Genomic DNA, 12,979 nt, shown 5'->3' with positions numbered 1-12,979 from the left:
CCTACGCAGTATGATGGCCCCAAAATAACCCTCCACACTGTGTGATGGTATACTAGCCTCCACACAGCACTCCAAACAGTATAATGGCCCCTACATAGCCCTCCAAGCAGTATAATGGCCCCCATATAATCCATCACACAGTATGATGGACCCCACACAAACCTACCCACTGTATAATTGTTTACATAAAGTAAAATGATCCACACTAGCCCTGCTCAGCACAATGGCCCCCAAATAGCCTTCCATATAGTATAATAGAACACAAATAGCCTTCCATATAGTATAATGGCTCTACATAGCACTCCATACAGTATAATAGCCCTACATAGCACTCCATATAGTATAATAGCCCTACATAGCACTACATATAGTATAATGGCCCCCACATAACCTTCCATATAGTATAAAGGGCCCCACATGACCTTCCATATAGTATAAGGGGCCCCACATAACCTTCCATATAGTATAAGGGGCCCCAATAACCCTTCCATATAGTATAATGCAACCTCTTCTCCCCCACTCCATAGCCCTACAGACGGTATCATGGCCCCCACAATGTACTCATTGTTGAAAATAACTAAAATTGGGGGGGTGGACATGCAATGCTGATACCAGGTCCCCTGACTCATGGGTCCCATAGCGGTTGATTGATCTGCCATTATTGCTGGTATGGAACTGATTGCAGCTCATTCCTATTAACTTAGATGTAGTGAGCTGTAATATATCTCTACCTGGTAAACAATGAAGGGGATGTGGCCATCCAATAAATGATACATGGGGCGCAGGAAGTTGAAACCCTATCAATATAATATTACTGGTATAACTTAAAACCAGTCTATCAATTTTCAATTTGTATGGCGTCTCTAAAAGTTATTCTATACATTTATATTATCATCAGGATTGGTTGGGGTCTGACTATCGAAATCCCTTCTGATCCCGAGAGTGGGGATCTGACATTCACATTTTAAGGCTAGCCATATGGCCATTCATTCTCTATCGGACTGCAGGCGATAGCTGAGTGTAGTATCAGGGATTTCCGCAGTCCCATAGTGAATAAATGGAGCAGTGGCAGATTCTTACGGGAATTTCAGAGCCATGTTCATGCGGTGGGTCTGGTCCTAGCAGCTGAGTCGCCTCTGTTCAGCACTTTTACTTCTTTTCTATGGAATGTTGGCAGTAACCCTTTCACATTTCCACTTGTGACAGAGTGTAGTGTCATATACCGGACATGAAACCCTCAGAAGACTTGCTATTTTTTCCTTTTCTATTTTATTTTTGTGCATAATTTATAAAATGAAATGGCGTGAAATAAGTAGTTATTATTATTATTACGGATGGTCATAATGGCTTTTTTTGCCTGAGCAGATAAATTGGTATATATAAAATTGTTTTGTAAAAAGAATTGCTTTGTTCTGTAGCATGCAGTTCTATTATAATGTTGACATCTGCTTGAAAATGTTGCACCAAATCGATTCGACCAGGGCCCACAAACTAATATTTTTGGATAGGTGGAGTTGCGGGCACTGTTACTATGCACTAGAGATGAGCGGTGTTCGAGTCGAACTGTTCGCCAATTTCAAATTCGAGCTGTTTTGGGCGGTGTTCGAGTCGTTCGTCGAACTCGAACAATTTGCTTAAAATTCGGCTGTTCGAGTTTGTGTTCGATAACTGTTCGTTCACCAAAAGATCTGTGCTGAATAGTGTTGAGCATTCCGATACTGGAAATATTGGGTATCGGCCGATATTCGCTGTATCAGAATTCCGATACCGAGTTCCGATACTTTTGCGATATCGAATACCGGAATCGGAAGTTCCCATAGTGCAATGATGCACTATAATGGAGTGTGGGCGGTGCGTGGGTGGAGACTGCGTGTCTGTGTGTGTGGGCGGGGTCTGTGCGTGACCGTGGGGGTCTGTGCAGCCCTGCCGGGGGTCTGTGCGGCCTTGCCGGGGGTCTGTGCGTGCCTGCCAGGGCTCTGTGCGGGCTGCCGGGGCTCTGTGCGGGCTGCTGGGGCTCTGTGCGGGCTGCCGGGGCTCTGTGTGGGCTGCCGGGGGCTCTGTGCGGGCTCCCGGGGCTCTGTGCGGGCTGCCGGGGCTCTGTGCATGCTTGCCGGGGGCTCTGTGCGGGCTCCCGGGGCTCTGTGCGGGCTGCCGGGGCTCTGTGCATGCCTGCCGGGGGCTCTGTGCGGGCTCCTGGGGCTCTGTGTTGGCTGTCGGGGCTCTGTGCGGGCTGCCGGGGCTCTGTGCGTGACTGCCGGGGGCTCTGTGCGGGCTCCCGGGTCTCTGTGCGGGCTGCCGGGGCTCTGTGTGTGACTGCCGGGGGCTCTGTGCGGGCTGCCGGGGCTCTGTGCGGGCTGCCGGGGGTCTCTGCGTGCCTGCCGGGGGCTCTGTGCAGCCCTGCCGGGGCTCTGTGCGGGCTGCCGGGGGTCTGTGCGTGCCCGCCGGGGGCTCTGTGCGGGCTGCCGGGGCTCTGTGCATGCCTGCCGGGGGCTCTGTGCGGGCTGCCGGGGCTCTGTGCGTGACTGCCGGGGGCTCTGTGCAGGCTGCCGGGGCTCTGTGTGGGCTGCCGGGGGTCTGTGCGGGCTGCCGGGGGTTTGTGAGTGCCTGCCGGGGGTTCTGTGCAGCCCTGCCGGGGCTCTGTGCGGGCTGCCGGGGGTCTGTGCGTGCCCGCCGGGGGCTCTGTGCGGGCTGCCGGGGCTCTGTGCGGGCTGCCGGGGCTCTGTGCGTGCCTGCCGGAGGCTCTGTGCAGACTGCCGGGGGTCTGTGCGTGCCTGCCGGGGGCTCTGTGCGTGCCTGCCGGGGGCTCTGTGCGTGCCTGCTGGGGCTCTGTGCGGGGTGCCGGGGCTCTGTGCGGGCTGCGGGGGCTCTGTGCGTGCCTGCGGGGGGCTCTGTGCGGGCTCCCGGGGCTCTGTGCGGGCTGCCGGGGCTCTGTGCATGCCTGCCAGGGGCTCTGTGCGGGCTCCCGGGGCTCTGTGCGGGCTCCCGGGGCTCTGTGCGGGCTGCCGGGGCTCTGTGCGGGCTGCCGGGGCTCTGTGCGGGCTGCCGGGGGTCTGTGCGTGCCTGCCGGGGGCTCTGTGTGGCCCTTCCGGGGCTCTGTGCGGGCTGCCGGGGCTCTGTGTGTACCTGCCGGGGGCTCTGTGCAGGATGCCGGGGCTCTGTGCGGGCTGCTGGGGCTCTGTGCGTGCCTGCCGGGGGCTCTGTTCGGACTGCCGGGGGTCTGTGCGTGCCTGCTGGGGGCTCTGTGTGGGCTGCCGGGGCTCAGTACGAGCTGCCGTGGCTCTGTGCGGGCTGCAGGGGCTCTGTGCATGCCTGCCGGGGGCTCTGTGCGGGCTGCCGGGGCTATGTGCGGGCTTACGGGGGTCTGTGTGTGCCTGCCGGGGGCTCTGTGCCGGCTGCCTGGGGTCTGTGCGTGCCTTTCCTGGGGGCTCTGTGCAGGCTGCTGGGGCTCTGTGCAGGCTGCCGGGGCTCTGTGCGGGCTGCCGGGGGTCTGTGCGTGCCTGCTGGGGGCTCTGTGCATGCCTGCCGGGGGTCTGTGCGTGCCTGCCGGGGGCTCTGTGCGGGCTGCCGGGGCTCTGTGCAGGCTGCCGGGGGTCTGTGCAGGCTGCTGGGGCTCTGTGCGGGCTGCCAGGGCTCTGTGTGGGCTGCCAGGGCTCTGTGCGGGCTACCGGGGCTCTGTGCATGCATGCCGGGGGCTCTGTGCGGGCTGCCTGGGGTCTGTGCGTGCCTTTCCCAGGGGCTCTGTGCAGGCTGCCAGGGCTCTGTGCAGGCTTCCGGGGCTCTATGCGGGCTGCCGGGGGGTCTGTGCGTGCCTGCAGGGGGCTCTGGGGGCTGCCGGGGCTCTGTGCAGGCTGCCGGGGGTCTGTGCATGACTGCCGGGGGCTCTGTGCGTGACTGCCGAGGGCTCTGTGTGTGACTGCCGGGGCTCTGTGTGGGCTGCCGGGGGCCTGTGCGTGACTGCCGGGGGCTCTGTGTGGGCAGCCTGGGCTCTGTGCGGGCTGCTGGGGCTCTGTGCGGGCTGCCGGGGGTCTGTGCATGACTGCCAGGGGCTTTGTGCGTGACTGCTGGGGGCTCTGTGTGGGCTGCCAGGGCTCTGTGTGGGCTGCCGGGGGTCTGTGTGTGACTGCCAGGGGCTCTATGTGGACTGCCGGGGCTCTGTGCGGGCTGCCGGGGGTCTGTGTGTGATTTCCGGGGGCTCTGTGCAGGCTGCTGGGGCTCTGTGCGGGCTGCCGGGGCTCTGTGCGGGCTGCTGGGGGTCTGTGCGTATTTGCCAGGGGCTCTGTGCGGGCTGCCGGGGCTCTGTGTGGGCTGCCGGGGCTCTGTGCGGGCTATACATACAGACATACAGTACATTAAACATAGAGTACATACTCACCATTACTTTTCATTTTGTTCCCCGAAGCCAGTGTCATCTGTAAAAAAGATTAAAATAACAAACAACCAATATACTCCCTGTCTGCAGAAATCCACGAGTGTCCCACGACGATCTCCCGTGGAGAGCAGCAGCATCAGCTGATGCAACCGCTCTCCAGGAGCTCCAGGGACACAATGACAGGAGGAAGGTCTCCTTCTGCACTGCATTCCTCCACCGCTGTAAAAAAATAGTCCCTAGTCTCACTTTTGGCATTGCTGTGTGAGAAATTTTCCCATTGTCTCCTGTCAGTGTGTCACTGAGGATCCTATAGAGCAGTGACATCACCCGATGTCACTGTTCTATAGGGGAGATCGTCGTGGGACACTCCTTATTAATTGGACTACAGCGGACAGGTAGTATACGGTTTATTATTTTACGTTTTTTGCAGGCACTTAAGTATGGTAAGTATGATTAAACGAAGAATATTAAAATACTTTTTTCCTAATGTGTGTGTGTTTTATTAACCCTTTATTACTATTGGATTAATAATGTATAGGCGTCTTATTGACGCCTCTCCATTATTAACCCGGCTTAATGTCACCTTACAATAGCAAGGTGACATTAACCCCTTATTACTCCATATCCCACCACTACATGGGAGTGGGAAGAGAGGGGCTAAGTGCCGGAATTGGCGCCATTTGCACCATTTCTGGGGCAGCTGCGGACTGGTATTTGTAGCCGGTGGGGGGAGCAATATCCATGGCCCCTCTCTAGGCTATGAATATCAGCCCGCAGCTGTCTGCGTAGCCTTTCTGGCTATAAAATATAGGGGGACCCACGTCATTTTTTGGGGGGGTCCCCCTATTTTAATAGCCAGTAAAGGCTACGCAGATAGCTGAGGGCTGATATTCATAGCAGGCTACGAATATTGGCCCCCGGCCGTCGGCTTTCCCCCTCTGGTGAAGAAAATTGCGTGGGAGCCCATGCCGTTTTTTTTTTTTTTTTTTAAATTAAACGCTCATTAAGGCCTATTTCACACTTGCGTCAGTACTGGTCCGTCGCTATGCATCGGGCCGACGTACCGACGCACGTTGTGAAATTTGTGCCCCGACGTGGGCAGCGGATGCAGTTTTTCAACGCATCCACTGACCATTCTGAAGTCCGGGGAGGAGGGCGCGGAGTTTCGGCCGCGCATGCGCGGTAGAAAATGGCAGATGCGATGGACAAAAAACGGTCACTTGAACGTTTTTTCGTGTTGACGGTCCGCCAAAACATGATGGATCCGTTGCACGACGGCACTTAGCCCCTCTCTTCCCACTCCCGTGTAGCGGTGGGATATGGGGTAATAAGGGGTTAATGTCACCTTGCTATTGTATGGTGACATTAACCCGGGTTAATAACGGAGAGGCATCAATAAGACGCCTATCCATTATTAATCCAATAGTAATAAAGGGTTAATAAAACACACACACATTAAAAAAAATTAAAGTATTTTAATATTCTTCATTTAACCATACTTACCATACTTCAGCGCCTGCAAAAAACGTAAAATAATAAACCGTATACTACCTGTCCGCCGTAGTCCAATTAATAACGAGTGTTCCACGATGATCTCCCCTATAGAACAGTGACATCGGGTGATGTCACTGCTCTATAGGACCCTCAGTGACACACTGACAAGAGACAATGGCTCCTGCAGTACATCACTGAGAGGTTACTATAGTTCAAAGTCTCACTTTATGGCAATTGCTGGGTGGGAAAATTTCTCACACAGCAATGCCAAAAGTGAGACTACGGACTATTTTTTTACAGCGGTGGAGGAATACAGTGCGGAAGGATACCTTCCTCCTGTCATTGTGTTCCTGGAGCCCCTGGAGAGCGGTCGCATCAGCTGATGCTGCTACTCTCCACGGGAGATCGTCGTGGGACACTCGTGGATTTCTGCGGACAGGGAGTATATTGATTGTTTGTTATTTTAATCTTTTTTTACAGATGACACTGGCTTCGGGGAACAAAGTGACAAGTAAAGGTGAGTATGTACTCTATGTTTAATGTACTGTATGTCTGTATGTATAGCCCACACAGAGCCCCGGCAGCCCGCACAGAGCCCCGGCAGCCCGCTAATAGCCCCCGACAGTCACGCACAGAACCCCGGCAGCCCACACAGAGCCCCGGCAGCCCACACAGAGCCCCCGGAAGTCACGCACAGAGCCCCGGAAGCCCACACAGACCCCGACAGCCTGCACAGAGCCCCCGGCAGGCACGCAGACCCCCAGCAGCCCGCACAGAGCCCCGGCATCCTGCACAGAGCCCCGGCAGCCCACACAGAGCCCTCGGCAGTCACGCACAGAGCCCCAGCAGGCCCGTACAGAGCCTTGGCAGGCCGCACAGAGCCCCGGCAGCCCGCACAGAGTAACGGCAGCCCGCACAGAGCCCCGGCAGGCCCGCACAGAGCCCCCGGCAGCCCGCACATTGGTTTCAATTCGTTGAAAACGTCCCAGTTAGACGAACCGAACTCGAACACTAGGGAGGTGGCTCAACACTACTATGCACCTCAAAATGTTGGAGGTCTAAAGTTTTTTTTTACTTTTGACATTTCGGTTATATTTTCATCATCTGGGCCCATTGTTCTGTCCATTCTAATGAAGGACAGTGTGTTCGTATCATGCATTAAAGTTTACTACTATTAGTGTTTTGGTTTTTGCTGTGTTATAGCACCATCTAGCGGTGGTTAAATTTATAACCTGTGTTTTAGTAATTATTAGAGTGTTGCATTGTGGGATTGTACCAAGGTATCCTGGGAAAGAGAGGCTCCATTACTTTTCTGTGTACTTCTTGGGACACACGTGTTCATTGCTGTGCTGAACTATCTCACTTACTTGCCATCCTGGTTAAGTTTATCCGTTTTACCGCGCTCATGTTTACCAATAAACAAGTTAGACTACAGAGAACAGTCTGCTTATTTGGGAGACAGAAGTGGTTTATGCCGTATGTCGGATCACACACTGTATCAACGTGTATGAAGACAGAACACCCATCATGAATTCGAGAACAGGGCCTTCTAGTCTGCTGGACCTCATATATGTACTATTCACCAAATATAATGTACCTCCCATCCATTGTAGTAGAGAAGGACCTCACTTGCTGGCACCTTTGTTCAAAATATTGTGACGGTTTTAACAAATGGAACCCAATGAACAGACACCTATGAATATTCAATAGATTCATTTTATATTTCTATACATTGGAGATCTCTTTAACAATTACGGAAGTTTAGTAAAACTTTGAGTCGTAGCTGCTTACAACCACCACTAGAGGGAGCTTGCAAAATTGACTTAATAATGAATAAAAGGGGTTGTCCAGGGGTAGTTAATAATGAATTAAAGGGGTTGTCCGGTGGTTGTTGCGTGCAGTTCACACTGAGGATTCGTCAAGAGCGAGCAGGCAGGCCTGTGACTGTAAGCATGTGATTTGCATACATGTGCCGACTAGACGTGCACGGCCTCTACCAATAGAAGTGTATTAACAGGATACGTCTAGTTGGAATGTGGCTGGAAGTATGCAAGCCACATGACCTCCTGCTCTCATCACTGGGGAATCATCACTGCGTGCAAAGTTTTATTAACTTGGTCCACACATAAATTCATATAAATCTCTCAGAACAGTGGGCAGCAGATTTGATGGAGTTTTCCTATCCTATAAAGTGATAGGACATTGTTATAATAATCCATCCCTATACGATACATTGGAAGTAGAATCTCTAGCAGCTCCATTGATCCTGAAGTCAAAAAGAAAAAATGTTGCTGTAGCCTTTATTGTTTTTCTGCCAAGAAAAAGTGAACCCCGGGCGCCTGACCATACAAGGAACAGCACCGCACGTTCAAGCACATAGATCGGGTTCCTTACACAGAGGGAACAGAAGCAACAATGTACTAGGAACATTTTTAAAAAGGGTTCAATGCTGCTTTCCCTCCATTCAAAGGATTTTGTGAGAAACCAGACCCCCACTAATCTCATGCTATCACTTTCTCAGATGAGAAAAAAACTTCAAAAGAATTTGACACATGTGAAGATTTGAGGATTCCCTACAACTGGTCCCCAGCCTTTGTGAAAAATATGTTTCTTTTTGGGTCTTTCTAAGCTTACACATACGAGAAATATAAAACCGCCACCTTTACCCCAGAGCTGTAGAATTTCAGAGAGAGGCAAAAGACAAAACCCAGGTTCAGGAATCCGAGCCTCGAGATGCCATGTGTAGCCTTCTAATAACAACAGGGTTCGGGACATGTTAATGATGGAAGGGTATAAAAGGTACATACACCAATGTCCAAATAGACAGAAAAATGTAGCCTTCTTCCACCATATCCACTGGTATTATTAAAACATAACTTTAGCTACGTTTAACTTATGTGATAACCCAAGCACTAACTTAAATTATTAAGTAAATTCTGGACAACTAAGCCACTAATTTGTGGATTTTATAATATTGCTATCTAATAGTTGTGTTGATGCAGTGCCAGAGACAGCGACTACAATTGTTTGTACCTATCTCACAAGGTCACCATGAAATGTTTCACCGTTAATCTGGCTTCATCAAGGGCTTGTACTGCAGAAACACCATATACACAAATATTGCAGGCATAGGAGAGCTGGAGGTAGTGCTCTCAAGTAAATAGCAATATTGGAATATCCATACATTATTAAATCAGTGCACAAGTTATATTTAATAATTTAAGTTAGTATAGGGAATATCCCTTTTTTAATTTAAATAATATCTAATAGAACTGATTCTTTAATAATGACAGTGGATAGGGTGGAAAAAGGATATTTCTGTCCATTAGGATCATTGTACATGTCCAGCTTTTTCAGATCCTATGTCAGTTGTCAGAATACCCGGCGTGCAGAGACCAAAGACAACTCACTTGCACTAGCGCTGGTCTCTGCACGCCAGGTATTCTGACAATGCGCTCCAATGGTGCTGGCTCCTTACTACAGATCTGAGCCGGCGAGAGAGCGCACTGTCATTGTGCACATCGCACAGGGAATAGCCCAGCCTCTGAAATGAGTGTCACTGATAATGTTTCATTTCGGGCAGGAGCTATGGCAGTGACGACAACAACTGTCCCCTGATGAGTTTTTGTTTCAGTATCCCAGCATGCACTAGAGTTCTCATCAAAAAGGAAGTAGGAAAAAAAAGAGAGAAAATCTGTTAGACACTGTCATTAAGGAAGGATAGGGAATTTTTATTTCAAGTATATCTGAAAATAGTTTAGATTATGGCACTAAATAAATAAGGATTTAGGATGAAAATTAATTTGGATTTCGGACCACCCATTTAAGGGGCTGTCCCTTGTCAGTGTGTCTTATTTGAACATATCAACATCATAAATAAGGGAGATATTCCCGTTGAGGAGCTCCTTTATGGGCCTAATTGGAGAGTAGTTCTCCAGGTGAAAAGTTTAGCTGACCATGTTGTACAGGAATTGTTGCAATCAGCTTATTGCGTTTTGGACTCCAAACTGAAAGGACAAACCTTCAGAACTGAAAACTCAAATGCCTCATTAGACGCTTAGTTCTTTTCTCTGGTTATAGTACAGATATTATGTGCTGTATAATTACTTATGGAGGTTTTCTGCTTCTGTAGCATTGATGAAATATGTTTACGATAGGTCTTCATTGTCTGATTGGTCAGGCTCCAACACCCCTGCTGATCAGCTGTTATCAGTGTTGGCGGCTGGGGCCGCCGGCCAGTCGTTATCACTTGCAGAGTTGGCCGTCTTCTCACAGTGGACATACAGGGTACTACACATACGCCTCCTATTGATTCGAGATACAAATAATATTTACCTAATTATAAAAAAATATTGTCTAGTACTTTTTCATATACTGCAATCCACATCCTTGGAAGGATTTTAATATCCGGCTTATTTACCTCTGTCCTTTGTCTTTATAGGATGGCTTGGGCAACTACTGTTTTCTGGTGTTTGCCACAATCTGCCTGGCAGGCGCCCTCTACCTCTACTTTGTGTTGCCAGAAACAAAGAACAAGACATTCAATGAAATCGATCTAGCATTTGCAAAGATTAATAAAATGTCTCAGTCTGTGAAGGAACTTGAGAAGCTTCCGCCTGAAGAGAAGACGATGGATCAGTTGGAGGACAATGATTTGCACTCGCCTTGCAGTGACTGCAACAATCTGCAGATGGAGCATATGGATCAGGCATAAAATGTGTGGAGCTGGTGGATATGAGGCGGATTCTAACTCCAGTCATCTGAACCAAGTCTAACTGATGCTTGTTGTAAGCAAAGTGGACAGCAACAATGTCCGTCCACTGTACAGAGCCTTATAGTTACGATGTGACAACACTGACATATATTGCATTATTTCAATGCACTTCTTCCTATAGTAAAGTGGATCTGTCATCTGTTTTCAGAATAAAATCTGCATACATTATTAAATATATCTTAGATTTGATGAGTCTGGTGTACATACTTTGAAAACCCATCACAGAATGACAGTATTAAAATTAGCATTTTATGAGTGCAGCTTTAGAATGGAAGAGTCCACTTGCTCATGAGTCCAAGTGTATTCAGTCTCCTTCCTGACAGGCTGACTGACAGCTGCAGCTTGTTTAGGGCCGAGAGAGAACTCAGCAAGGAGGAGGGGCACTGAGGAGCTGTCAATCAAGCTGGGTAGACAGAGATTCATCAGCAGGGAGGAGGGCATATGGGGTAAATATGTGCAAATCTGTTTGAGACAAGTTGAATGCACTTTGAATTGTTTGTAATTCACTTCTCGTGAATTCAGTGGTGGACACCAATTTGTCGAATCGTAAGTAGCAAATTTGGGGAAAAAATTACTTCAGTGCCTGTTTGCCCCACTGGCATAACCTCAGACATCATGATATGCATTGTGATGTTATGACACAAATCACCTACAGCCCATTCAGCATCTCGGACATTGTGCGTCATGATCTCATGCCGTCATGAAGATGGGCAAACTCGATGTTGGGGCTTCTGTTACCAAATAAATATCTCAAAAGAAGATGTGAGAGGGAGTGTGGAGCACCGGACGGCCAGCTTGGCAGCAGAACAGATCAGTATTTGGGGTGATCTTCAAAAGTTTAAGAAACTGCCAGACTCCATGTGTAGAAGGGAAGACCGAGCTGCCAGAGCTGCTGATAGGCAGGGTCCGGAACTGCTGGGGCCGAACCTCCTGTTCCTGGGGGGATCAAGATTGCAGCTGGAGTGAGCCAGTAACCAGGGTGAAAGGGGCATGGCCAGTCAATGAGAGGTAAAATGGGTTGTGTGGCAATGGAAGCGGTCTTCCCGCCAGAATGCTGATGAGGTACAGACCGCAAACGCTTAGAGGGTAGCGACAGGTCGAGGTGTGAAGAGAAAGGGCGGCATAGTGAGGAATTCACCGAAACCGGCAAGTGCACAGGGAGGGTGCGATCGATGGGGCATCGCAGTACATTCTGGTGTCAGACGATATCCAGAGAGGCACATGCCGGGTAAAACATTGCAACGCAGCCCATCAGGTCATAGCGGCTGCTTTAGGAAACCCGCGCCGAGAGGAATCTTGTGGGGAGATCTCTTACTGCACAGATATATGGACTAGGGGCTCAGCATGTAGAACCAGAGACCTTCCGCTGCCGTCAGAAGAAGGACCGTTTACTAGGCGAGGACGCCAGTAGACATTACACCGAACACCGCCGGCATTCTGCGATCCACGGGGTCTTCAGGGAGTGACAGGCTGCGGAGTCACGATAAGTGGAACCGTTAACAAGAGACTGTAAAGTTAACCAACGTTTATTCCGTTTTATCTTTGTTCCTTTTGTTTACCCTACAATCTCCCTGTGACGAGTGTTCTCCACTGGTAAATAATTAAATCTAGTTGATCCCTGCTCTGCAGCATCTGTGTTACTGCATCCATGTGCCTGCTTATTACACATGGATTTAGCTTATGACTGTTGATAGTAATAATAATGTTTATTTCTGTAGCGCCAACATATTCTGCAGCACTTTACAATTTTATTGGGGACTTATACAGACAATAAAGACATTACAGAATAAGCATAACTCAGATATCAAAAGGAGTGAGGGCCCTGCCTGCAAGCTACAATCCATGACTGCTATTGAAAAAAGAGTTGCTTTATTAATATATTGGTCTCTGATATTTTTTGAGTTAAAGTCATAAATGTATTTTTGTGCATTTTGAGTTGTTTGGTTATTATTATTCTCACTTTAACACAAAAATAAACAATTGAGATGGAAAACTTACTTTCTTCATTTAGTTACGTAGTAATTCTGTCCACTAATAGTTGCTCAATAATTTTGCACACATTCTTTTAAGAAAGACAAAACCTCACTTTTACTGTCTTCAATATTCAAGGTTCAGGTTTATTAACCTTTTTAATTGACTGACAGCCCTGGAGTTGTTCAATAGTAAAATTAAGAATCAAAGTGTTTTATCAGCAGGAGATAATGACTTACCAAACTACCTGTCCCTGGTCCAACAACACCCACAGCACTGATTAGCAGCTTACTGTCAATAGACAATGTGGGTAGAGTTACCTCTTTGAGCTCTGCTACATGTGAAGTGTGGGAACAAAAGGAGGAATAGGA

At 49.4% G+C, this 12,979-nt stretch overlaps 1 protein-coding gene across 3 annotated transcripts in view; it reads left to right on the top strand.

Annotated features, from left to right (window-relative positions):
- The window catches only part of SLC2A9 (solute carrier family 2 member 9), a 466,623-nt gene extending 455,798 nt beyond the window's left edge, over nt 1-10,825 (top strand). For 2 of the 3 annotated variants that reach the window (XM_077280147.1, XM_077280148.1), the window contains exon 13: nt 10,305-10,823. In XM_077280147.1, the coding sequence (XP_077136262.1) occupies nt 10,305-10,577 (273 nt within the window). In that variant the 3' untranslated portion in view covers nt 10,578-10,823. Of the gene's footprint in view, nt 1-10,304 lie in introns of all 3 variants that reach the window. The other variant, XM_077280149.1, reaches the window with a different exon arrangement.
- Nucleotides 10,826-12,979: the final 2,154 nt, after the last annotated feature.

This window comes from Ranitomeya variabilis, chromosome 1, assembly GCF_051348905.1.
Source record: "Ranitomeya variabilis isolate aRanVar5 chromosome 1, aRanVar5.hap1, whole genome shotgun sequence".
Taxonomy (NCBI): domain Eukaryota; kingdom Metazoa; phylum Chordata; class Amphibia; order Anura; family Dendrobatidae; genus Ranitomeya; species Ranitomeya variabilis.
Note: the sequence above shows the minus strand (reverse complement) of the source record. Positions and strands in the feature narration are given on the sequence as shown.